The sequence below is a fragment of the Eptatretus burgeri genome, chromosome 6 (genome assembly GCF_056783735.1).
Source record: "Eptatretus burgeri isolate ZD-2024b chromosome 6, Ebu_testis_v1, whole genome shotgun sequence".
In the NCBI taxonomy this organism is placed as follows: domain Eukaryota; kingdom Metazoa; phylum Chordata; class Myxini; order Myxiniformes; family Myxinidae; genus Eptatretus; species Eptatretus burgeri.
Genome location: NC_140966.1, coordinates 91,996,641 through 92,023,197, shown reverse-complemented (window position 1 = coordinate 92,023,197; position 26,557 = coordinate 91,996,641). Strand labels below are relative to the sequence as shown.

Below are 26,557 nucleotides of genomic sequence, written 5' to 3'. Positions count from 1 at the left end.
TGTTGTTATTATTGGAATCCTCTTGTGCCAAAACATATGATTAGACACCAAAAACATTTTCTTATGTCTATTGGTTCAAAAGTAATGGCATTTTACATAGAAAAACCCCGAATTATGCTGCCATCTTGAATTTTTTCCAATATTTAGAGTATTTATAGTGCTCTGAGTTTGCTTCTAATGAATCTTTGTCCCCTTTATATGAGTTTAGATAAAATAAAATAAATATTGCATGACATTTGAATGAATAGTTATGGTTAATTTGCAATATTATTTTAAAAAGATTTTCAGCAGTGGCCATTTTGAAATTCTAAATAGAGGCCCAAAATGTTAGTGGGAAAACTGGCACCCTTTTTTTTCTAAATGAGTGAAGTTTCTAGATGTGTTGAGACATGGGTAACACGAATCTACCCCAAAAATGACAAAACCAGAAAATGTTACATAAGCCCACGGACGAAAAGTAAAACTTTACTTAAACTGAAATTCATCTTCGGAATCATCGATAAAACTACTTTCATAACTATTGTTTGAAAACAAACTCTCGGTATCATAATTATCATTTGAATGCAAACTCTCGGTATCATAATCACTCTAATAATCTTCAAAATCTTCAGTTGAATAATGACATATTTAATTAGTAGAAAAAACATTACCATCAATATCTATATCCTTTTTTCATGAACAGATTCAACTATAACATTTTGTATATTAAAGGTAATTTTAAAATGATCCTTAACTACAACTGAGCGAAATGTCATTTCACCTGATATATTTCATCCTTTATTTCATCAGGATTTACATCTTTAGGGTTGTTGAAAAAAAAAATACAAATTTCTCCATGCATATTTAGATGGTCTTATCTTTTCTTTCTAAAGCTTCACCCATAAGGTTTTTATTTTTTGGTACTTTTCTTGTTTCATTGCTTTTTCTAGTTTTGAATATATTGCCAGAAGGAGAGGAGAAACTTTTGTTACAGATACTTTAATTGATGTTCTTCCAGGTATACTAAAAGCCCTTCCACTGAAGGAAATTAAAGAACTCATATTATTTACCATAATTCTTTTTATCCAATAGTTGTTATATTTATCTTTATTCAATTTTACATCCTTGACATATTTCTCAGTGTCTTTAACAAATGAAGAGATTGAATGAAAGTTGTCTTTGGTGTCTTGAAACATTGCATTTATTAAATGAAATAAGTTGGAGGATAAATGGTTTTAAGCACAGATTCACCTATAAATTATACGAAATTTTCATCAAGAAAATTTTAGTTTAAGCAAAGTTTTATTAAATAAATATGGTGAATACAACGTACTGCGATGTTTTTAATCACAAATATAAATATTATAAAAAAACACCTTCAAACCAACAAACACACATTCAATCTTTTCAAACAAATATCTCCTCTTCAGTTGGAAACAAAACATTCTGATATCTGCTCAAAGGATGTTTTGAAGAGTAGTTATAAGAATCACCTTCAATCACAAAAACACAAGTAGAATGAGTTTAAAGTGAAGGGAGACTATTATATTGAAAACACTGATGGAGCTTTTAAGAATCATATTAAAATAAGTATTTTTCAATTTGGAGAACCTGGTCCATCATCAAAAGCTGAATCAATTGAAATATTGAAACCTGATGTTGAAAAAGTTATTAAAAAGACATTAAAAGAAATGAAAACTTTAAAGTTTTATATGGGAGTGAAAATGAATATGAAAACACAAGATGAAGAACAAACTCCTTATATGAGGACAAACCCACACTTTATCTCAACATTTCAAGATTTTGTAAGATGTGATGTTTACGATGATCTCTAGAGACAAGAACAAGATGTTGATAACACTGAAGAAGGTGGTGAATTTACTATCACAAAAATAATCTTTTTAGATTTACACATCTTAAAATCAGATCCTTCAAGCTTCTTCTTATATTGAATTACCAAAAGAAATAAAACTAAAGAAGGCAGTTGTAAATATTAAGAACAACGATAATAAATCTTTTCTCTGGTATGTTCTTGCTAACTTACATCCACCAAATTGTCATTGAGAAAGAGTAAATCAATATATGATATATGATGATGCCTTGGACATTAAAGATTTTTAATTCCCAATGCCACTAACTGATATTCCTAAATTTGAGAAAAATAATAATTTTTCTATTTATGTATAAGGAGTAATGGGAGAGAATAAAGTTCAGGTATTAAAGATTACAGAGGGAAATGAAGAATCACACATTGATCTTTTATATTTTAGTGTTGGAAAGAATTCACATTATACATACATCAATAATTTATCAAGATTAATCTCTTCTCAGGTATTCAGAACAGCAAACAAAATATATCCTTGTAAGCGATGTCTTAATTCATTTCATACAAAAGAATGATTAGAACAACATTCAAAATATTGTAATAATCATAAATCACCTGTAATTATAATGCATAAACCTGGTGAAAAGATTTCTTTTGAAGATTATAATAGATCCATCATGCACCCATTTGTGATATATGCTGATTTTGAATGTATCCTTAAAAAGATAAATACTGCTTCTCCTAATCCAAAAGAATCATATACAAATAAATATCAAAAACATATTCCTTGTGGTTTCTGTTATTATATCAAATCATCTGTTGGAGAAAAGTATAATAAACTTGAACATTATAGTGGAAAAAAGCTTCACAAGAGTTTGTAAAACGATTAGAAAAGGATTGGAAAGACTAACTAAATTAATAAAAGAAACAAATGAACCGATGAAACTCACCGAATAAGAAAAATTAGAATTCAGAAAGAACAATATCTGCCATATTTGTGATGAGAAAATTAAGGAGTTTAAAGTTACGGATCATTGTCATCTTACTGGTAAATATGGAGGTCCCGCTCATTCCTGTTGTAATCTTAATTATAAATTTCCTTCTTTTATTCCAGTCTATCTTCACTACAGCGCCAACTATGATACACATCTATTTATAAATGAACTTTCAAAAACACCAGGGAATATTTCTGCCGTAACAAACACAAGCAAAAAGTATATTTTATTTGCAAAAATGATATTCACAAAACCTTTCACTTGTATTAGATTTCTAGATTCTTACAAGTTTATGGGAACACAACTAGCCTACCTCGCATCAAATCTAAGCTCCATGGGCTCTTTTCCAAATCTTAATTCATTCTTTCCAAAAGAGGAAATTCAGATTAAAGAGAGAATTCAAAGTAAAGAGAAAATTCTAATTAATGAGGAAATTAATGAAGAAATTTGAACTGAAGATGAAATTCTATTTATAAAGAAAATTCAAACAATGAATTAAATTCAAACTGAACAGGAAATTCTGATTAAAGATGAAATTCTGATTAAAGAGGGAATTCTAACTGGAGAGGAAATTCAAACAAGGAATGAAATTCAAAGTAAAGAGAAAAATCTTAGAAGTAAGGGAATTTATCCTTATGATTATGTGGATTCATTTATGAGATTTAAAGAAACACAACTTCCTTCAAAAGAAAGTTTCCATAATAACCTTTATGAAGAAGAGATAAGTGATAAGGAATATAAACATGCAGGATAAATTTGGAAAATATTTAAGATAAAAAACATTGGAGAATATCATGATTTGTATCTAAAAACAGATGTTTTATTGTTAGCTAATGTGTTTGAAGCTTTTAGATCACTATCATAATAAAAATTGTTCTGGATTAGATCCTGCCTACTATTTCACAGCTCCTGGTTTAGCTTGGAGTGCAATGTTGAAAATGACAAAACAAGACATAGATTTAATCAGTGATGTACATATGCTTTTGATGATTGAGTAGTCGAAGAGAGGTGAAATATCACAAGTATGTTCAAAAAGATATGCTAAAGCAAATCATAAATATCTTCCAAATTATGAAAGTGAAAAAGATAGTTATTGTTTGATGTATTTTGATGCTAATAATTTGTATGGATGGGCAATGTCTCAATCTCTGCTTTATGGTAAATTAGAGTGGGTGGAAGAAAAGGATTATGAAAAGGTTTTGATGAATATTGTTGTTTCTTCTCAAGAGGAATTGAATGAGGAAGAAGAAGGTTATTATTTTGAAGTTGATTTGAGGTACCTGAGTGATCTTCATAATAAGCATAAAGACATTCCTTTTGCATGTGAGAAAGAAACCCCAAAGAAAGAATGGTTAAGTGATTATCATAAAAGTTTTAATATTAAAGGTAAATCAACAGAAAAGTTATCAACATTCTCTGATAAAGAGGGATATGTTTTGCATTAGAGAAGCTTGAAACAGTTTTTCGGAGAAGTATTGAGAGCAGCTAAAATTCATAGAGTTTTAAAATTTAAACAAAGTCCTTGGATGAAAAAGTATATTAAATTCAATACAGATATGAGAACAAATACAAAAGTAAAATTTGAAGGGGAATTCTATAAATTGATGAATAATGCTGTTTTTGGAAAGACAATGGAGAATGTTAGAAACAGGCAAAACATTATATTTGCAACATCTTGGAAAGAAGCTTCTAGAATGATAAATAAACCAAGTTTTGAGAGAGAAGAGGTTTTTTCAGAGAACTTTTCTGCCATTCATTTGGAAAAGGAAAGTATTGTTATGGATAAACCAATTTATATTGGAACAGAAGTTCTTGATTTATCAAAGATATTGATGTATGATTATTTGTATTATGACTTAAAGAAAGTGTATGGTGAAAATTTTTCATTGTTGTATATGCACACTGATACTTTTATTGTCGATATAAAAACTGATGATGTTTATAAAGATATGAAGAAAATATTGGAGTATTTGATTCAAGTAATTTTAGTAAGAAGAGTGAGTTATTTTCAAAAAAGAATGAAAAGGTTATTGGTAATTTTAAGGATGAGTTGGGTGGAAAAGTAATGAGTGAGTTTATTGAATTGAGAGCAAAGGCATATGCTTATAAGTGTGGTGATCAGATTGATAAAAGGTTAAAGGGAATAAAGAAATATGTAATAAAGAAATCAATAACTTTTAGAAATTATAACTAATTGTTTGATGAAAAAGAAAGAAGAACATAGGAAAATGAATACAATAAGAAGTTATAAACATAAGATATAAAGTGAAGAAGGAAATAAAAAGGCATTAGGAGCCTTTTATGACAAGAGATTTATTTTAGATAATGGAATAGATTGTGTTCCATATGGATATTGTATGATAGAGTGAATATTTAGTCATAGAGTATATAGAATAGATTGTATTCGATAGGGATACAAGTTTTAACTAAATAGAATATGGGTTATGGTTTTTAAGGGCGACCGCCACCTTTTTCACAATATATAAATGGTCGAACCAAGTTCCATATGCCCACTATTTCAACTAAAGAGTGGAGAAAATCTCAGTATTGGTATATAAATGGAAAACATAATGAATGTGCAAATTATCAAATAAATCTAATTGAAAAAATAACTAAAATAAAATAAAGTAAATAAAACAAATAAGCGAATCAATTTAAAAATAGTAAGTTGGAGGATGTAAAGAAAAAAAATATCCTTGAATGGAAAGAAAACTTTGATGGTTATCAATTGAACAATGGAAAAATAATTTACTACAATCTCAAAATGAAATGCAACTCAGGAGGTGGACAAACAGAGCATTAAGAGAAGTGTATCATTTCATAATGACACAAAAGGGGTATCTTGAAAAATATAAAGATTCAAACGTTTTATTTTTAAATATTTTAAATGGGGATTATTGTGCAAAGAAAATTAAACTATTGAAGGAATTTCAGAATGAGCAAATATTTATAGGTTCAGTGAGTGAGCTAAACAATATGCATTGGTGATTTGACAAAAGTGCTCCCAAGCTAAAAGGGGAGGCTATTAAAATCTCCATTCACTTACATGTTTTAGATATTTCAACAGCAGAGAATTCAACAGGTTGGAATAAAAAGGAGGTTTTTTTTAGGGAAAATAAACATGAATCGCTGAGAATCCCCATTCACTTAACATGGGGGAAAGTGAGCCAGAATCAGTATATCCACCCTACTCATGTGTTCTGGGTGGGATTGTTTTCGTTTTATACCCACTTTTCCAGATTTTAACTGAACTTGTTTGTTTGTTTTTGTATATCTTGTCGAGGCTCGTATGAGAGCTAACACACAACACACAGCAAGGGGGGCAGGAAACAAGAGGGGTGAGACTGGGAAGGACAAAACAGTGGGGAACAGAGATATGAGATCTGTGAAAGGGAGAGGGATGGGGTGGGGACCATGGGGAATACAAGATGGACATTATAGGGACTTTCAGGAAGGAAAGCAGGGAATTTGAAGGAGGTGGGCTTGGGTGGATTATTTGGGGTAGAAAAGATCGAGGATTTGGATAGGGAATGATAGGTGGTGGTGACAGCTGTTTTGAAGGCCTGGAGGGAAGAATGGGATTGAATAGAGTGAGGGAGTTTATTTGAAAGGCAGGGAAAAAGAGGAATGAAAGAGTGAAGGTGAGACTGATTCATGATTTTGGTAGTTTTACCAGAAGGGGGTTGCTGGTGGACCTTGAGCGCCCTGCGGAAATGTGGTGGGGATAAATCGCAAAGAGAGCAGGGGGGAGGGGTGGTGAGGCTGGAGAGGAGATGGTAGAAGACAGAAAGATCACCAACCAGTATGCTGTGAGAGAGTGAGAGGCGCAAAGACTCAGCCCCATCACTGGAAATGCCAATGATCCGAAATGCCTTGGTTTCCACAGCGTGAAGCAGAGAAAGGTGGGAGGCAGGAGCACCAGCCCAGAGGGGAGAGCAGTACTCCATCAGGCTGTGGACGAAAGCTTTGTAAGTGGTTCTGAGCTCAGGTGGGCCGAGGAAGGACTTTGCACGATGAAGGATTCCCAGTCGGTGACTGGCTTTCTTGGCGAGGATTGAAATGTGGCTTTCCCAGGAAAGATCATGGCAGATAGTGAGACCCAGAACCTTTAAAGAAAGGACTTCATCCATAGGATAGTTGAGAAAGTGGATGGGGGGTGGGGTTCTAAATGGTCCTTTTGGGGAGAGAGAGTGAGAGTGTGAGATTTGTTAGGATTGAAAGTGAAAGACATGTTCCACGTGTTGGACCAGTTTGTGATTTTACCCAGAACTGCAGTGAGTGAAGAAGCTGCTGCATGCCAGTCTTAGGAATGACAGATGGTACGGCAGAGGGTGGAGTCATCAGCAAAGAGATAAAGAGGATTTTCCAGAGAGTCGGAGAGATCATTGATGAAAACCAGGAAAAGAACAGGGCCCAGAAGACTACCTTGAGGAATTCCAGCCTGGACAGGAAGACGGGATGAAAGAACTCCATTTCGGGCCACATGTTGACTGCGACAGGAGAGGAAGTCTGCGAGCCATGAGTGGAGATGGCCTTGGATACCATAGAAAGAGAGTTTGGTGAGCAGAGCAGTGTGCCAGACCATTTCAAAAGCATGCGATATGTATTGGGATATTGCTCTGATTTCATGTCCGGCATTGAGGACCTCCATCCATTGTTCGGAGAGCAAAAGCAGCATATCCAGGGAAGAGTGGCCTGATCTGAAAACAAATTGAAGAGTGCAAATCAAGCCTTTAGAGAAGAGGAAGGATTTAATGTCTGAAGCGATGATGGATTCCATAACCTTGCTGATGATTGGCAGAAGGCTGTTTGGTCTGTCGTTGCAGGGATCTGTTTTTGCACTATTTTTATGCAGGGCAGTAATGTTTGCTGATTTCCAAGCAGATGGCAGATGACCTTGAGCAAATGAGAGGGTGAATAGAACAGAGAGAGAGTGAGCCAAAGCAGAGGAGCAGGTTTTTCAGACACGTAGGATGAAGCCATCTGGACCAGTTTCAGAATCTGAGTCAAGGTTTGACAGCAAGCTCTCCACCTTGTCAGGAGAAAAGGACACAGAGACCAGGGACAATTTTGTGCGACTGGGTAATTTGGGTAGAGAAAGCGATGGGTTTTGGACACAAGATTTGGATGCAAACACCGAGTTTAGGCATTCAGCCTTTTCACATGCGGTATCAGCAGTGCGGCCATTTCAGGTAAGGGAGGGGATGGAGGGGGAACATACACGAGAAACAGATTTGATTAGATGCCACCAGGATTTTGAGGAGGGAGAGAGGTTTGAAAGTTCAGACGAGCAAAGAAAGATGTTGTTTTCTGGTTCTCCTGAGGGAAGATACACACTTATTCCGAACTTTATGGAAGGAACCGAGATGACCCTCAGTTGGGTTTGCTTTCCATGAGGCAACTGGGCAAGTTGTTTCAGGACAACTGCCTCACCACAAGCTTCAGTGAACTTAGGGTGGGAGGAAGGGTAGGACAACTGAGGATGAGAGGGGATAAATCTGTGCATGAGGGAGAGCATGTTTCTTTGAAAGAATTCCCAGGATGAGTTGATGTTTGAGAAAGTAGTGATAGGAGACCAGTCTGTAAGTTTGATGGCTGCTCGGAGACCCTGCCAGTCAGCTTGAGAGAAATGCCAGACTCGACGGCAGTGGGGTGGTTCTCTGATAATAGCCAGAGAGATGTCCACTTTGACAAGGATGTGGTCAGAAGAACCAATTGGAGCAGAGGAAGTGCAGCAGATATTGTCAGGGAAATTTGTCAAAATCAGATGCAGATGAGATTGGTTAAGATCCTGGTCGGGAAATTGACCGATTGAGTCAGTCCCGATGAGTCTCAGAAAGCTTTTGCTGAAGTGTCATGACTGGTGAGAGAGATACCCACACCTACCCAACTGTCATGATGCCAATTGAAGTCGCCACATATGAGGAAGAGAGAGATTGGATGAGAAGATAGAAGTTGGTCCATGTTTTCGGATGGTGAAGTGAAGATTGAGTCATCACTGATTGGTGGATGGTACAGTACACATATAAACGAGGTGAGAGTGGAGGGATGCCGTAGCCAGAGGTATTCCTGGGGGTTTGGGGGAGTGAGGGCAGTGCATGGGGAGTGAGGAATAGAGTCTTTGATGAAGAGAGCAACTCCTCCACCAGGACGAGGCTCAGTTCTGTTATACCGGAGGAGGGAATAACTAGGGAGAGATACTTGGTAGTCAGACACGTCTTGGAGGAGGAAAAGTTTCTTTTCGGCAGATTATGTCTGGTTTGTCAGTGGCAACCTGTATGGAAAGATTTGAAAGGTTTGAGCGAAGGCTCCGGATATTTGAGGTCCACACTGTTAATGAAGAGGGAGGGGAGGATGCTTTGGGGTGCAGGGGGTGGGAGGGGAGGGGAGGGGAGGGGAGGGGCAGCGTAGGACAAGGGAGGAGGGGGTAAGGAGGGTTGTTGAAAGAGTGTGGGGGATTGCAGAAGAGCTAGGGGAGCGTGCTGGGGTCGAGGGTGGACAGGAGACGGGGCAGAAGGCAGTTGAGGATTTGAGGAGGTGGAGTGAAGAGATCGAAGTGAGAGGGCAGTGGAAGGAGGCAGCTTTGTGGATGAGAGGGGGGCAACTTTGAGAAGCGTGAGTGAGGGGGTGAATGGTGCGAGAATGGTGAGTGGGGAGAGTTGAGGGAGAAAGGTGAGGGGAGTTTTTGAGAGAAGTGAGAGGGCGGCTTGGAGGAAGAAGAGTGTGATGGTTGCTTTGAGAGTGAGGGGTGAGAGGGGTGAGTTGGCACTGAAAATGGATAAAAAGAATGGTTGATGGAAAGCGAACATTCATTGCAAACAGGGGTTTTAAAAGTTTTCGGTCAGAGATGCGATTAAACACATTTATTAACCTCTGCCATCGAAGATGGACAGAGGTTACTGTTTTCACCCCTGTCTGTTTGTTTGTTTGTTTGTTTGTGAACAGTATTAAGGAAAAACTCCTCGACGGATTTTGACGAAACTTGGTGGGGGGATTAGATATGGTCCAAGGATCATGCCATTAGATTTTGGACTTGGTTCAAAGTCCAATATGGCCGCTATGGCGGCCATTTAAAAAAAATTTGAATTTTTGTTTTTGCATTTCTCCATGTTTTAAGTGATTTCCAACCCCCCCAAAAAATACATTTGTTAGAGAAAAAAAAAATTTGCAACTTTTTTTCAAAAATTTTTTGATTTCTTTGAAAAATATTTGAATTTTTTTGCATTTCTACATGTTTTAAGTGATTTCCAACCCCCCAAAAAAATTGTGAGAGGAAAAAAAAAATTTGCAACTTTTTTTTCAAAAAGATTTCGATTTTATTTTTTTGGCATTTCTACATGCGCATCGATAGAGTTTAGTTTATTAAAACGTGGTTCAGTAGAGTCTGATCCGTTTTGACCAACAATGAATAGGATATGAGTTTCACTTAAGTGACCCAGCAGTATTGGTGGTGGAGGTTTTGCACTCGACCGAGTGCTCCCCCTCTAGTTGATGGATGCAATAAAGGCAATTATGAGAATGGAAAGAAAAAACGTTGTAACAGTTGGATCTTTTAGGCAAGGTATGAAGGAAAGGTCGAATTGAGAGCAGTCTTTAAATAGTAGCAGAGTAACGTGCATTATGATACAGTAAAGAGTACCACCTGTGTGAAAGAGGAAGACGAAGCATTATAAGAGATCGTTTTTATTATTATTATTGTTTGAGAGAGTTTTCATCAGATTAGGTCATGGAAGTGTTGTCGAAAAAATCGTGAGGTGAATGGTGAAATTGGATCGGTAAACGCAGGGGGTGTAAACAGATCATGTGGTTACGGGAGAAGCACTTGGCTCTGAGGGGTGTATAGTCAATTGTGAAATTACTTATTTTAAATAAGGATTGCATAACATTCGGAAAAGGGAAGGTTGAAGTAAAATCGTGGAAGTGTGTGTTGAATTTAGAATGGTAAACGCAGTGTGAAGCTGCTGGGTCGATGAAAAGTAACAGGAAGAGTGGAGAGAGATATGTGGTTCCAGGACGTATGGAGATCGAAGGGATACAAGGAAGACGATGATTTTTTGATGTATTTTTGAAGAACAGGTAAGATTCAGGAATGGAAGGTTGAAGAAAGAAATTGTGAAGGTAATGGCGAGATAGGGTTAGCTCAGTTGAATAAAGATGGTGTACAAGCAGGAGGAAGAAGAGGAAGAAGAAGAGGAAGAAGGATCGAGACTGGTGAGTGTGTAAGGAAAAAGGTAGTTATTTTTATTTTGGGGGATTTAAGACAAGAAATAGTGTGTTCAGTTGGGAGGGATGGGGGACGTTGGGAAAGTGGGGAAGATAGAAATTGAAGGTAATGGGGAGAAAATACAAATAACACGATCGTACACTGAGGGGAGGGATGGGTATGCCTCAAGCACTCGGAAAAACAAGATCGACGAAAACTCACAAAATAGAACTAATTTTTGAAACAAAACAGAACTAGGAACATACGGTAACATGTAGGTGAGAAAATAAACAGTTAAAACGGGACAGATAATGACCGGAAACTTAACTTTGAGATCGTCAGCAGAGAGCCCTGAAGGAGACCTGCCGACTTTCCAAACCCAGAAGCAGAAGTTGATATTTTTCACTGTGATACTGAACAGGGTATTGTACGTTTCCATTGACAATAGTGAAGCTTCATACTCTTTTGCAAGGTCAAGTTGTAGTGGGTGTTTCGAACGAAGCCGTGTGATCTCCAGTTGTGAAGTTAAAGCTTAAGATCATGCATCTCATTGTGTATAGGACAAAATGTCTCTGTATTGGCCTTTATTAATTATTTTCATACTCATCAACTGGTCTAAAATGGCAGAAGCCTCATTAAAGCAATTGTTTAAGCCTTCTTACTACCTAATAGTAATAGCAGTGTATTAACTGGCTGTGCTGGGTCATTTGGAAGAAAGCTATCACCTGAACCTGAACCAGCTCACATAAAGCATCAATGATATGTATTTCCTTCTCATTCCTCTTTATTCTCCCAGCAACATAAACCCCATAGCCAAGTGAGTTCAGTAAATCAATGTTTACTCCGTCATCCTCATTTTTCAAATTCAATGGTTCATCAAAATAAGTTGAATCGTGATACCCATCTTTTGTTAGAAGAAATAGCAATCTTGGAGTTAATTTAACATTTGATCGTGCAGAGCTTAGGAATGCCAATTTATAATTAAATATCAATACCTTCTGTTTGACATGATATAATATTGACGGTTCTTCTGTTGGAATGAGACCCGCTTTGGTTTTTGAATCCGCTGAATATTCGTTGTTTTGAAGAGCTCTCAGAACATAATTGGGAGGTTGAATTACCTCCTCCAGTTGTTGGAATAATCCCTCATCATGATATTCAAATTCTCTGATATCATCCAGTTCTTGCTTTGTCATTTGGCCAAAATATTTTATCATTTGAAGTTTTTTTAGGGGTCTATTGAAGGAATTGTAGAAACCACCGTTTCCACCATTTTTTGTTGAGAAGTTTTCAGAAGAGGTTTAAAATATTTCGCTTGTTTTCTTTCTAACACTTCTTCACCCGTTAGTTTTTGCCTCCATTTATTCTGGATGTCTTGTTGTTGTTGAGATACTTTGGAAACCCACCTCTCAGGTCAGGTCAGGTATGGGAGCATGTGCCAGAACAGCGCGTCGCTGCGTCCACTTTCCGCCGGTACTCCAGGGGCCTCCATCTGGCCATCCCCCAGGCAGATGCCAGGCCCATCCCCATCTCCTTGAGATGATGGTCAACCTGTTGCAACCATGACGCACGTGGTCGGCCCACTGGCCTCCTCCACTCATGAGACTCCCTCGCTGAGAGAATCTGGTGAGCAGGATCAGCGTCAGGAAAACGAGCCACATGTCCATACAGCCGCAACTGACGCTCATGGACTATGCAGGTAACAAATCTCATCCGAGTCTCTCTCAGCAACCGCTCGTTGGACACAAAATCCGACCAGCGATAGCCAAGGATTCTCCAAAGAGACCTGGTACCAAAGGAATTAAGTCCCGTCTCAGATCCTTGGTCAGATTCCAAGTCTCGCACCCATAGAGCAAGACTGGAAGTACCAAGGACCTGAAGACTCGGACTTTCGTCCTCCCGCACAGGTACCGGCAGCGCCACACCCCATGATCCAGTGAATCCATGACTCCCCAGGCCTGACCCAGACGTCTATTGACCTCTGACTCGCAGCCAGCAGAGACATGAATATCACTGCCAAGGTAAGTGAATCTCTCCACGACCTCAACATCCTCACCACAAACAGAAACAGACAGGACAGCAGCATCCAAGATGTCACCGAAAGCCTGGATCTTAGTTTTTACCCAAGAAATCCGTAATCCCAACGGCTCCGACTCCTCATTCAGCACCTCGAGGGCCCCCAAGAGGATGTCTAAAGTCTCCGCAAAGAAGACTGCATCATCTGCAAAATCAAGGTCCGAGATCTTGACATTCCCAAATGATGCACCGCAACTTGATCTCTCCGACATCCTCCCTAAAATCCAGTCCATACAAGTGCTGAAAAGTGTGGGGGCAAGTACACATCCCTGACGAACTCCAGTAACAACTGGAAATAAGTCAGAGATGGTACCACCACACTTCACAGCACTCTCAGTACCAGAGTAGAGTTCAGACATCAGATCGATCAGTTTTGGTGGCACCCCACGAAGACCAAGAATCCTCCAGAGGACATCCCGATTCACTGAATCGAACGCTTTACAGAGATCAATATAAGCTGCAAGCAGCCCCTGCCGAAACTCTCGTCTGCGTTCGGTGAGGACACGAAGTGCAAGGATATGGTCAATCGTTGACCTCTTTGGTGTAAAGCCTGACTGCTCTGGACGCTGGTGCTCAAGCAGATGGTGGCGAACCCTATCAAGAATTATCCAAGCAAAGACCTTGCCCGGCACTGAGAGCAGCGTCACCCCTCGGTAGTTGTTGCAGTCTTTCCGATCACCCTTCCCTTTCCAGAGAGGGACAACAAGGCCACTCTTCCAATCAGTTGGGATGATGCCTGTGTTCCAGGCAGAGCACAAAACTGCATGCAACGACACGAGTGCAGCATTTCCACCAGCCTTGAGAAGTTCGGCATGGATGCCACAGATCCCTGGAGCTTTGCCCCGTTTCAACTGGTTCACCGCAGCCCGTGTTTCCACAAGCGAAGGTGGACCACAGTTGATTCGAGGGTCAGCAACAGGGATTGTAACACCCTTGACGTCCAACTCGACAGCTGGGGGATCAGCCTGGTACAACCACTCAAAGTAACCGGCCCAGCGGGCCTTCACTTCAGACTCCTCTTTCAAGAGCCTACCACTCTCTGCTCGAACTGCAGTGCTCCAAGGGATGGGCTTGGATGAACGTAATGCGCGAATTCCCCTGTAAGCGGGACGAGAATCAGCTGTCCACAGGTGATGCTCTACCCCCTCACAGATTCCTCGCACATAGGCCTCCTTGTCCACCCTCAGTGCACGTACAGTTTTACGCCTCAGCTCTGCCATTCAGCCTGGCCCTGCGACTCTGGTCAATGGTATCCAGTGTCCCTTGAGAGACAAAATTCTTCTTTGCCCTGCGGTGAGCTCCGAGGCATCCACCGGCAACATCAAGGATGGTGGTCTTGAAGGCGCTCCACCACTCTTCAGGACCCCCCAAAGCACCCAGACCCCCCAAGTGTCCACTCAGCCTGTTCGCAAACTCCTCAGCTACTCTCTCATCCCTGAGCTTGGCAACATCCAGCCTAGGCTGGGATGGTACCTTTCTCCAGGATTTAAGGTGCAGCTTTAGAGTTGCTACAACAAGCCTGTGGTCAGTATTGAGGAACTGAGCACTCCGGTATACCCTGGGTTCTGGATCATCCTCCAATGACCGTCAATGAGGACATGGTCAATCTCCTTTGCCACACCGCCAGCGTTGGAATACCAAGTCCAGCGATGAGCTTGTGGGCGCTGAAACCATGAACCAGCCACCCTAAGTCCATGACTTCTTGCAAAGTCAAGGAACTTAGTGCTAATCTAGTTCATAGTTCCTGACCCATGGGGACCAACACACACCTCATAACCATCCCTATCAGTTCCAGTCGATGCATTGAAATCCCCCAAGACTAGAAGTGTATCTCGTCTGGGGCACTGATCAACCACAGACTCGAGTGTGGCGTAGAATGCATCCTTCACGGTGAGATCACTCGCCTCAGTCGGAGCATAAACAGAGACGAGGGAAATGACACCTAAGGAGTGACGAATCCTTAATCTCATAATACGCTCGTTGACCGGTGTTACCTTAATTACACTGGTCAACAACAAATTTGTTGTCTGCATTTTTTAAGCTGATTTAGGACGAATCTGATGCGCTGAATCCAAAACTCACATTAGTTTTGTTCAATCAGGTCAAGTTTTTGAGATATGGCCACATGTCGTTTTTTACATTTTTGTTCACATGTACGCATGTGTGGAGCATTTTAGAAGAAGTTGGTGGGGGTAAAATGTCATGTCAAATAATTGTTTTGATTGGAAATAATTATTTTAATGACAAGAAGTATTCAGGTACGATAGTTCTGGGTGATTATGTCGAAAAGGGATCAGTTTGAAGTCATAAAACCTCAAAATCTTCCAAAAATTGGTGAGGCAAAGCATAAAGTTCGTGGATCAAAACTAAAGTTAATGGGGCAGATTTTGTAATAATGTGATACAAAAAGTTGTATTTCTTGAAATAACGAACTCTGAAGAATGTACAATACCTACATGCGCCAATTTATGACATGCGCTTCTGCTCAAGCTTGGAGTGCCACAGTACGAACCCAAAGATTGGAGACTGTTCATTGACAGCAGCAAGCGATCATTGAAATGTGTTCTGCTACACAACGGCAACCAGTTTGCCTCTGTACCCATCGCTCACTCGACTACACTGAAGGAGAAGTATGAAGCGGTGAAGTACGTGCTGGAGAAAATTGGTTATGATCAGCATAAGTGGTTTATTTGTGTTGACCTGAAGATGGTGAACTTTTTGTTGGGACAACAGTCTGGCTTCACCAAGTACCCATGTTTTCTGTGCATGTGGGATAGTAGGGACCGTGCTCAGCATTACACGAAGAAGGACTGGCCTGTGCGGGAGGAATTGGTGCCATGCAAAGAATGGAACGTCATCAACGACCCTCTGTTGGACAGAGACAGAATACTCTTCCCACCGCTGCACATCAAGCTCGGCTTAATCAAGCAGTTCTCCAACGCTCTGGACAAAGATGGTGACTGCTTCACTTACTTGTGCCAGGCTTTTCCAGGATTGACCATGGAGAAGTTGAAAGCTGGCATCTTTGATGGTTCTCAGATCCGTCAGCTCATCAGAGATCCAGAGTTCAAAAACTCAATGAACGAAGTGGAACTGGAAGCGTGGAAGACATTTGTTTTGGTAGTGAAGAACTTTCTTGGCAACAATAAGGCCAGAAACTACGCAGAACTTGTCAACAACATGCTGACTGCTTTCAGAAACCTGGGCTGCAACATGAGAATCAAGATGCACTACCTATTTTCACATATGAACCGGTTTCCTGAGAACCTGGGTTCAATGAGTGACGAGCAGGGGGAGAGATTCCATCAGGACATGAAGGAGATGGAGACCAGGTATCAGGGTCGCTGGGACGCAGTCATGATGGCTGACTACTGTTGGAATCTGAAGAGAGACCTCCCTGCCGCTGAACATTCCAGGAGTTCGAAGAAACGGAAGTTCAAGCCCTGAAGTTTGAACAGTGGTGACGCAACATGCAATTTACTTGTACTTACCTTTATCAATGCCCACCATTCAGATGACAGTAATCGATGTTTCTATCATGTAATCAATAAATGTTGTTGGCAAAACATTTTTTTTCTTAAAAACATGTTTAGGATGATATGTGTTGACAAAAATCAGCTGATAATGCCACAAAAATGTAATTGATTTTGTCACAAGATCTGATTTTTTCAAATCAACTTAGCACAAAAACCTGACATGATGGAGAGAAACGGATGCCATTTCCTGATTCAGCAGTGCCAGAATACCCTAATTCACTTGTAGAAATCTAGACAACATTCAGAAAGTAAAAAATTGTTGACCAGTGTTATCATTGGGGTCAGCTTATTGGACACAGCTACAGCAACTCCTTGGGTATGGTAACCATCAACCGACCAGACCAATAGTAGGTGTAACCACCCACCATTATCTCGCCGCAATCCGGTCTCCGAACCTCAGAGAGAGCTGCAATCCCGATGTCCAAACGCTTGAGCTCAGATGATAACAGAGACAGGTGATCATCCTCTCTTAGGGATAGGACATTCCAGGCACCCACCCGAAGTGTCCGCCTCAGGTTAACCCAAGGAGACCGCCGTCTGGTGGACGACACCTCAGCACCACTCCGACACACTCTCCCGCAATCTGACCCAGGGATGTTACCCCGTGGTTTCCCTCCTATCATCAAAGATTGGGGTCCCGAAGACTTTGCCCCAATCCCGTCATCCGGTGAGCTGCCCTGCGAAGGGAAGCTGCACAGGAGGTACTCCCACGGAGTGGGTTTTCAGATTTTTTGCGTTTTTGCGTTTTGCGGATTGAAGGGTTTTACGCTGGCCGGAGTGCAAATCCTGCCACCAACCTCCTAATAAGAAGTGACCCAACTGCAGGAGGACGTCCGCAGACACAGTTGGGCACTAGATATGGATGGCCGTTGGCTCCCAAGGAGCTCCTCCGCCCTTTGACAGGTTTTGTTTTTAATCCTGCTGGGTGTCCATATCCAAACACCCTCCTCACCAGAAAACCTGGTGGGGGAGATGGTTTAGTCGCCGCCAACCCGACCATGGAACAGGTTAGTACAGGTTTACATGGTACCTGCAGCAGGTCACAGATCGAACCTGACCTAAACACCTCTAATTTTCTTTAAATCTTCTTGGTCGTTCTTGCACATCTCTCTGTTTATTGGAATACATCAATAAGCATCCATCCATCCATCCATTGGGACCATACACGGTGCAGGGCGTTGGTGCTGCCTCAGCAGTCTCCTTGGATATTGGGCACAATCCTGGATGGGTCACCACTCTGACACAGTATACCAGTATGCTGGCGCTCATTTTGCCGAACTCGGAAGGATGACAGACCAAGTTAACCCCTCCTGGTATTAATTCAACAGCTGAGCAGGATTTGAACTCAGTATCCTCAGATCCCACGCCCACACCCCATATTCACCACAAAGCCAACACCAGGCATACAAAAAGCATCCCATCTTCTTTCACAACGAGATAATTATATTTGCCTCTTGTGTGCTTCATGAACTCTTCAAATTCGCTTTTACTACATAATGTCAAACAGTTATCTCTCCAAAAATTCTGCGTATCTCTCAGATTTAGCTTGAAGAGTATGAAGGTACTTGCATTATTTCTTATTGAGCGATGCGGATGTTGAAAATACAAGTGTGTTCGATAAATATAATATCACGAGGAATGACTTCCTCTGGCATAGTAGCGATCCATTACTGATTGGTATTTTTTCATTTACATAATCATCAAATATAATAAGGTTATTTTGTGAGTTCTCCAAATTTTGTGGTGAGGGTATGTCATCCATGTTATCTCGAAGAATGTAAGATACTGGAGGGTTTGATTTATTTTTATTTTGGGTTTGGCAAAAAAACTTTATGACATCTTTGATGTTATAATCATTTAGCTTGTTTTGAAGTTTGAACAAACTGATGATGTCTTCTTTTTGAAGACCTGCGTTGAAACCTTGTGAGAGCAGTTGATATTTGGGTTGAAAGCTTGTCCTTGTGAAAATTCTTAAATTGTCATAATCTAAAAAGCTGGGAATAAGGAGCATCTTTAAAAGCAAATAATTTTTCCCACATCCACTCGCTCATACCCACATGCTCCAACTATGAGACATCAAAGTGAATTTGGGATATTTCTATGGTTGCAAAATCATATCTTGCTTTCCCAGGTGGGTGAAAATTCCATCTGTATTTTAGTTGAAATATAATATCACCTCCTTCTTTCTGCCTTTTTAACGAAGTATTTCATCTATCTGGTTATTGAAAGGTTCTGGATGTCTTTGTGCCTGTATTCAAGCGTGTCGATTCCGTTTTTTGCGATCAACAGCTTGCAGCTGAAGTGTGATAAAGACACCTTGTTTACCATTATACCATAGATCTGGTGCATCTCTCTTCTTGGCATATCCATACCATGCCTGAAGGTTTTCCTGTCAAAGAGGCTCTCTGTGTACTGCTCATGGCAAAAGTGCTTCTTGACAACACACTTCTTCACACCATGCCTGGTGTTGGCTCAATCATTGATGTGGTGGGCTTTGGATCCTAAGATTCTGAGTTCATATCCCACTTGGCTGTTGAATTAATACCAGGTAGGGTTGACTCTGCCTGTCATCCTTCCGAGGTTGGGAAAATGAGTGTCATCTTGCTGGTGTCCTGTATCAGAGTGGCAACCTGTACAGGATTGTGCCCAATAGCCAAGGAGACTGCTTTGGCAGCACCAACGCTCTGCACAGAGTCTGGTCCCAATGGATTGAATGCACTTCGCACCCTAAGCCTTCCAGTTGCCCTTCACACTGACCTCGGGGATGAAATACTGTTGTGGAGCAGGGCTTTGGCTGCGAGCGCGACCGCGAGGTGGAGCAGTCGGGTCGACTACCGAACACCCAGAATCTAGATCGTACCTTCCGGAAAACTCCGAGGTCCCTTACCGGACCATGAATCGTCTATAATTCCACCACGTGGTACAGGGTTATTTGCCAAACTTCAAAATACCTACACCCACGTGGTGAGCTACCGAGTATTCACACCCTCGAAGGCACTCATATGGGACGAGCCGTATGCGCGCTCGACCCGTGCGTGACCCGAGGGGACGGTCACCGAGCTTTTGTTGGTCCCAAATGCACACCACTACGGCAACGACGGCCTTCTTTACTTCTCCCAACATGCGCCATGCTAAACCAATAGAAGAACTACAAAAACGAGCTGATACATTTAACACATGGGTTTCTTTATAATGGGGGGAGGAGGGGGAAGCACGCAAGGAGCAGAGTTGTCCGACTATAATGAAATGCAATGTCCAAAGAGCAAGCACTTAACGATTTCTACTTACAGAAGGGTCCACCAGCAGACACACGCACAATGATACCCAGAAGGACATGGACCTATCCACCTCGTGCGGTTTGGCTGACACGAGTGACCCAGGCCTGCATCGAGATGCAGTCCGAAGAACCAGGCGCCAGCGAGACAATGGAATAACCAGGCGCCAGCGAGACGATGGAAGAACCAGGTGCCAGCGAGATACGAGCAGAGTCGGGAGCTCCGTTCAGCACTCGTCCCAACAACCAAAACTCTCCCCTTCCTCCGATCGTGCCGAAACCTTGTTCACCCTTGTCCAGGGGGGGGAGGGGACGCCTCATCCCTCCCCGCTCTCCCTCACTGGATGGCTTTGGAGCGCATAATGCGCTAGTTGCCCTGTCATTGGCCAAAACAGGCGCCAAGGCCGTTGATTGGACTGGGGTGGTCATGACGGCCGTCCGGTGGACCGCCCTCCAAACAGGCAGAGGAGCATTATCCTGCATGGGCTCCGTCCACATACGTGCTGACACGCACCTAGGCAATGGCGTCGGCCAGAGTGAGGTGAAGCTGGTGTTGTTGTAGTTGATGTTGGTGGTGTAAAAATAAAAGAAAACCCTGACTATCAAAATAACTCCACAGCGCATGAACATTTAATTACCCATTAAACAAGGGATGGGACCCTAACTAAAAAGACGTACTTACCGATATAACTGTTCTAGAGGACCTCTATGTTGAGTGCTCATGGCTTCCAGATTCGTAACAATACATCTTCGGGCAAAGCCCCACATACTCGGTGATGGGGTGGCCAGTGCAGTCATCCTTCGTATTGCCGAGCACCTTCTTGTTTTTATTGCTGTGCAGTGGGTGGTCTTTTGGGTAGTCACTTGTGTCATAGAGCTCTACGTGTACAGCCATGTCCGCGTATACATCCTCTGTCTGGATCTCGAGGAGGAGGAGAGAGTCTGTGTCTGAGTAGAGGAGATTGCATCAGTCCTCGTTTTGCTCTTCAGCTGGTTGTACTAGAAATCTTACATGAGATTCTTGGACAGGTCCAGGATGCTCATACCCACATAGATAGGTCGATTAAGCACAAGTCTGCTCTGATTCATGTGACGAGTCGTGAGGTTGCTATCGATTATCTTCTGCCATGAAAATCATGGGCATGAGATTAGGTGCCACAGCTTGTCCTCCTCATGGGCATGGACCAGCTTAACATCAACATGCTTACACAAGTTTTCCATCATCTTTCTGAAGACAGAATTGTTCATGAGCTTGTAAAGATCCTTTTCAAAGTCACTGGTGGCCTCCTTGCGAAGCTCTGTGTTCATCCTAATGTAGGGCTCCATCAAGGGGCTCTGGTTGAACCGCATAGCTTGATAGACCTCATACCCTGGGAGAGAAAGAGCTGAAGGTTGCGGTCCTGCAGCACATACTTGGTCTTGTCGAAGAGGTTAGGCACTGGCTTTATTACTTCGACTGACGTCCCGCTAAGTTCTTGCTGGTATTCCGACATCCACTTCTTCTGAACTATCATATGCTTTGGTGCCAGCAGATAGGCATTGTGCTTGTCATGCAGCTCCTCAGGATAGCCCACAGGGCTGTCTGGCAGGTGATCTGCAATGCCCCCAACAAGCTGACTGCAGTTCTCTACCCACTCAAACCCACCTGTTGGCAGTGGCTGGCTCATGGCCCAGCTGTAAAGGTTGTTGGCATCGAGGTATAAGATATGGCTATTAGGTTTGCGTGAGTCGTACCCATCGACATGTGGGTTGTTTGCCTTTGCGTGGTGTTTTGAGACCATGGAGATGTCAATGAGCAGACCTTTATCGATGAAGATGTGCTGGTCATAGTCCGTGAGAAGTTTGAGCTTTACGCCGGTTTTCTTCAGGAGTGCGTCCCAGCTCAGGCCGGGACTTGTGTAGTAATGGGCAGTCAGAAGGAGCATGTCTGTATGGAGGTAGATGTCATGGTAGTCTCCCATGTCTTTACACCCAAAAGTGGTCCAATCCTTTTGGGCAGGGATGTAATCCTCTTTGCTGATGTTCTTATTGCTGAACTTGCTGGATAAGGCCTCCAGGGGTGGTAGGGGATCTGGGAATCTCACACATGAGTCCACATGCTCATCGGGGTATACACCCTTCTGAAAGAAGTTGCTGCTTATGCTCCTCAGGCCCATATGTGGCTGTGATGTGAAAGTCCTCAGGTTGGTTGGCTGATGTGAGCTTGTCTAGAGAAGGCAGGAGGAACTGGGCACTATCAATGAACCAGAATTCAAACGAAAACCTCTTACTTTTTTCACCTTCTTGAGCCCCCTCCTTTGTAACATCACACTTGAGAGTGGACGAAATGTACTTTTACATGTTGTTCAGGATACAGGTGATGGTACCTTCCACCTGGCTGATCGCCTGCACCAAAAGATGTGAGTCATAGCCTCTCGCTGTGAAAGACTAAAGGGGTAATTATTTGTTTCTGTTTTATCCTCAGCATAAGGTTGTAATTACTGTGGGCTCCCCCTCAAAACTTTCCAGCGATATGACAGTGATCGAGGACTGAGTCGCGTTGCCCCCCTGCAACTATCAGAGGCTGATCAAATATGTGACAGTTGGTGTTGGTGTTGTATATCTGCCAGTCTTCGGGTGTCATGTTCAGAAGCTCAGTGTTGCTTAGGATATCCTTAATTTGTCTCTCCTCCTTCTGAATAGCATTGAGGAAATGTTCCACTGCATCTTCACCTTGGTAAACCACTGGAGGCTCTGTTTGACCATCACGCCTTACCCCGATGTAGCCATAGCCGCAGTCCTCATGCTGTTGCGTCTTCTGTGGGTTGCTCTAGTCAGGGATGAGCTCTTGTCCATCAATCTTGGTGGTGAGGGCCTCAAAGTCAGCATAAATGATGAAAGGATTTGGTTGCTGTTTGTGCCAGTTCTGAAAGGAAATCATGTTTTTCCCCTCCTCTGGCATCTCTACTCTCATAGTTTGCCCTTTGCCCTTACATTTTGGTCTATGCGCCTGCAACAGCTCCTCCCGGGAGTACCCATGTGGGCACCTCTCACAAAAGTGCTTTCGCTCCCTATGCTTGCTCTGATCGTGAAGTAGGCGATTGAGGTCTTTAACCCAGGTATTGTGTGACATACCGCCCCTCTCAATTGGCCAGAGGTTGATTCTGGAGATGTCTTCATGTTGCTTGCTAAGCCTCTGGACAATAACCCGCTTGGCCAAGCCAAATACATTCAGAGCCATGTTATTCTGCCTTTCCAACTGCTTGATCTGTGATAGCAGTGTGGGAGCATCAACCTATGTGAAGTCCTCTCTATGAGGCGCTCCAACTTGGTCACTGCATTAGTAAAATTAGGTCTTCTTCGATTGACAAGCTGCTATATGCATTTAATAACAAGGAACAACAAATAATGTAGATGCAGGAGGATGCCATTTGGCTCATCGTACCAATGCAACACCAACAACAAACCTAATATATCCATTAAAACGACGTAAATTTATTGAGGCGATGAGGAGAGTTGTGGAGACGAAGATAACGAGTTTGCACACATGACATGTGGCGAATAAAAGACAGCCATATTAAACCATTCATAATACAATGGAAAGATAATCACATGGATGCGATCTAAATGTGGGATCCCTGCGTCCTGATAAATGTCATCACACAGGTTCACGAGTGTTTCTACTGAAGGAAAACAAACAAATGGTGTTAACAAGTCAATCGTTTCAGTCAACTAATAAACTTGTTTCTTATTTGTACTAGTGAGTACATCCCCTATTTCCTTCAGGCTCAATTCTAGAGTTTTACTGTAAGCCTGAAGGTCTCTGCTAGTTGATAGCGTGCAAAGGCTAAACGACATACTTTTGTCCCTCATGCAGAATACAGAAACTAGTCCTTCAGGATCCCATGGCAAAAAAAGCGTTGCTTGACTATTTGGTACTTGTGTTGAGGTGATGTCGTCGTGGTTTCTTAGTTGGTAGGCTGGATCCAGGAAAATTTCTGGAAGATCGGTTAAATGTTGTTGGCTGTGGCTTGAGGCAAGGCAGTGGAGAGCATGCAGGTGTCGCTCATAGCCCTGTCCTGGGGGTGGAGGGGTGGAAGGTGAGTGAGTGTTGGTTTGGTATGTGTGGTGATTGGGGGGGGGAGGGGGGGATGGATGGTGGATTATGAAGGGTGGGGTGTTGGGTGGTGGATTCGGAAGTGTGGGGGGTTGGATGGTGGGTTGGGAGGGTTGGATGGATGGGTGGATTGGTGGATTGTGGGAGATGGTGGATGAAGTGGTGGGTGAATGCTTGATGGATTGGGAGAGAGGGTGTTGGTGGGTGGTAGGTTACGAGTGTGTGGGTGGGTGAATGATGGATAGGGGGGTGCAAGGGATGGTGAGATAAGAGAGAGAGGTGCGAGATAGTGGGTTGGCAAGTGGATGGGATGGGGGATTTGGAGGTAGGGGTGGATGGTGGATTGTGAGGGGTTGGGTGGATGGTCAGTTGGGAGGGTGGATGGGATAGTGGGTTGGGAGGCAGAGGGTGAGAGTATAGTGGATTGGAAGGCAGTGGATGGTTGATTGTGGGTTGGGAGGGTGGGTAGCTTATGGTGGGACAGAAGAGAGGGGGGAAGGTGGATTGTGAGGGGTTGCGAGAGTGGATGGGATAGTGGTCAGGGATGCAGAGGGTGAGAGCATTGTGGATTTGGTTTTGGTGATTTCGGTGGGGGGGAGGGATCAGAAAACGACAACAACGTTTGTAATCTTCTGTCACCAAAAGGTGTGTGTGTGTGTGTGTGTGTGTGTGTGTGTGTGTGTGTGTGTGTGTGTGTGTGTGTGTGTGTGTGTGTGTGTGTGTGTGTGTGTGTGTGTGTGTGTAGCAAGTAGCAAGTCACAGATCTGATCTGGCCTGACCTGACATATGAACCTCGAAACACTCCAAGCTCTGTCCCGAACATCTGCTCAGAACATTAATGGTGTGATAAATCTTTACGAACTGACAATTGTCATGAATGACATTACAGATGGTATTCATAGAATACGTACCCTGGGCAGTCTTGAGAAGAACTTTGTGTGAGCCAACTCTTCTGGCGGCAAGTTTGTATTTCACAAAATGAATTTTTAAAAAATTGTAATTCAAATCAAATGGAAGACCAAATCAAATAGGTCCTGCATTGGAGTTATTTGACCATTTGGCCAATGTTGACGGTAATTGGTAATCTATATTTTCAGCAGTGTGTGTGTGTGTGTGTGTGTGTGTGTGTGTGTGTGTGTGTGTGTGTGTGTGTGTGTGTGTGTGTGTGTGTGTGTGTGTGTGTGTGTGTGTGTGTGTGTGTGTGTGTGTGTGTGTGTGTGTGTGTGTGTGTGTGTGTGTGTGTGTGATGCTTTATTCTAAAATCTAAGAGTTCCTGCTCTTGTTGAATCATAAAAATGGCAGCATTGGAAAACTAATCACTGATTTACCTGGAACAAAAATTTCAAAGTTGTTAAACGTCTTGTGTCGTCTTCATGTTAAAAATTCATTTTATCAGGAATTGGAGCTTTCTGTAGTGGTACCAACCATACCACGTTTTGTTATTCTCCAACAGCAACCGCTTCAAATAAAGCACAAGCTATGACAAATTTATGGAAGAGGGCCACGATTACCCCTGTTTCCCAGTCTGCTCCTCTCTCCTTTTGTTGATTACACACCCCTCAAATTTACAGTCGTCTTTCAAACTCATCATTCAAAGTCATAGTTTCAAACTTACAATTCAAATTATCTTTCCATCCCTGGAAAACCTCTTCAGCTTGGTTCAGCTGGTGTGGAATAGAGGTTGTTTCATGACGTCAGCAAATTGTGTGCGCCACCATGTTGGAGTTCCAAAAAAAAACTAAAGGTGGTCCTTTCATAATCGGTTGAGCTATTGTGGTTTGTATGCTTTCATGCCCAAACAATCGGAGTAAAAGCTTGCAGCAAAGCTTGGGTATATCATTATGTTGGAGACTGCACATGAAGCGAAAAGCAGGGTTAAGCAATTGGTTTATGTCTGTCCGTCCATTCTATCAGTGTAAGATCATGAGTTTATGATTGATTAACAACTTAATTAAATTTGATGGTATATTTTGACCACAAATCAGAACTTTCATCTGATCATGTGCTTGTGAAAGCCAACATCTTTGTGGTTACTCTCAGAGAGCTGCTTCAACTCGGCGAATCTGGCATTTCACTCAGGCGGATTGGCGAGGACTCTGAAAGAGCTGCCTCAATTCAGTAAGTCTGGCATTTTGCTCAGGCAGATTGGCAAGCAAGCAGCCATCTCTTTTCAGGACTGGTCCCCCACATCTACTGCCTCAGATGTCAACTCAGCCTGGGAATTCTTCCATAGAAACATGCTCTCTCTCATGCACAGATTCGTCCCATCTCATCTTCAATTCGCTTACCCTTCCTCCCACCCATGATACACTAAATCCTGTGGCACGGCAGTTGATCTGAAACAATTTGCCTTCTCTTCCTGGGAGGCACATCCAACTGAAGGTAATCTCAGTGCATTCTAAAAACTCTGCAACTCTCAAGGTGTCCTCTCTCAGGAGAACGAGAAAACAATATCTGTCCAACCTCAAAAATAACTTTCAAAATTATCCCTCCTCTGAAACCTGGTGGCACCTTGTTATGTCTGTCTCTGGTGTATGCTCCACTTTCATTCCTTTCCTTTTTTCAAATCAGCC

At 42.2% G+C, this 26,557-nt stretch overlaps 1 protein-coding gene across 11 annotated transcripts in view; it reads right to left on the bottom strand.

Moving 5' to 3' along the window:
* Nucleotides 1–26,557, bottom strand: part of LOC147025329 (carnitine O-palmitoyltransferase 2, mitochondrial-like) — a 118,782-nt gene that overhangs the window by 1,419 nt on the left and 90,806 nt on the right. For 6 of the 11 annotated variants that reach the window (XM_085886188.1, XM_085886190.1, XM_085886194.1 and 3 more), the window contains one exon: nucleotides 23,343–23,946. The exons of 2 other annotated variants lie outside the window; for them this stretch is intronic. In XM_085886188.1, the coding sequence (XP_085742314.1) occupies nucleotides 23,600–23,946 (347 nt within the window). In that variant the 3' untranslated portion in view covers nucleotides 23,343–23,599. Of the gene's footprint in view, nucleotides 1–19,902; nucleotides 23,947–26,557 lie in introns of those variants that run through there. 3 more of the 11 variants (XM_085886191.1, XM_085886193.1, XR_015059459.1) reach the window with 2 other exon arrangements.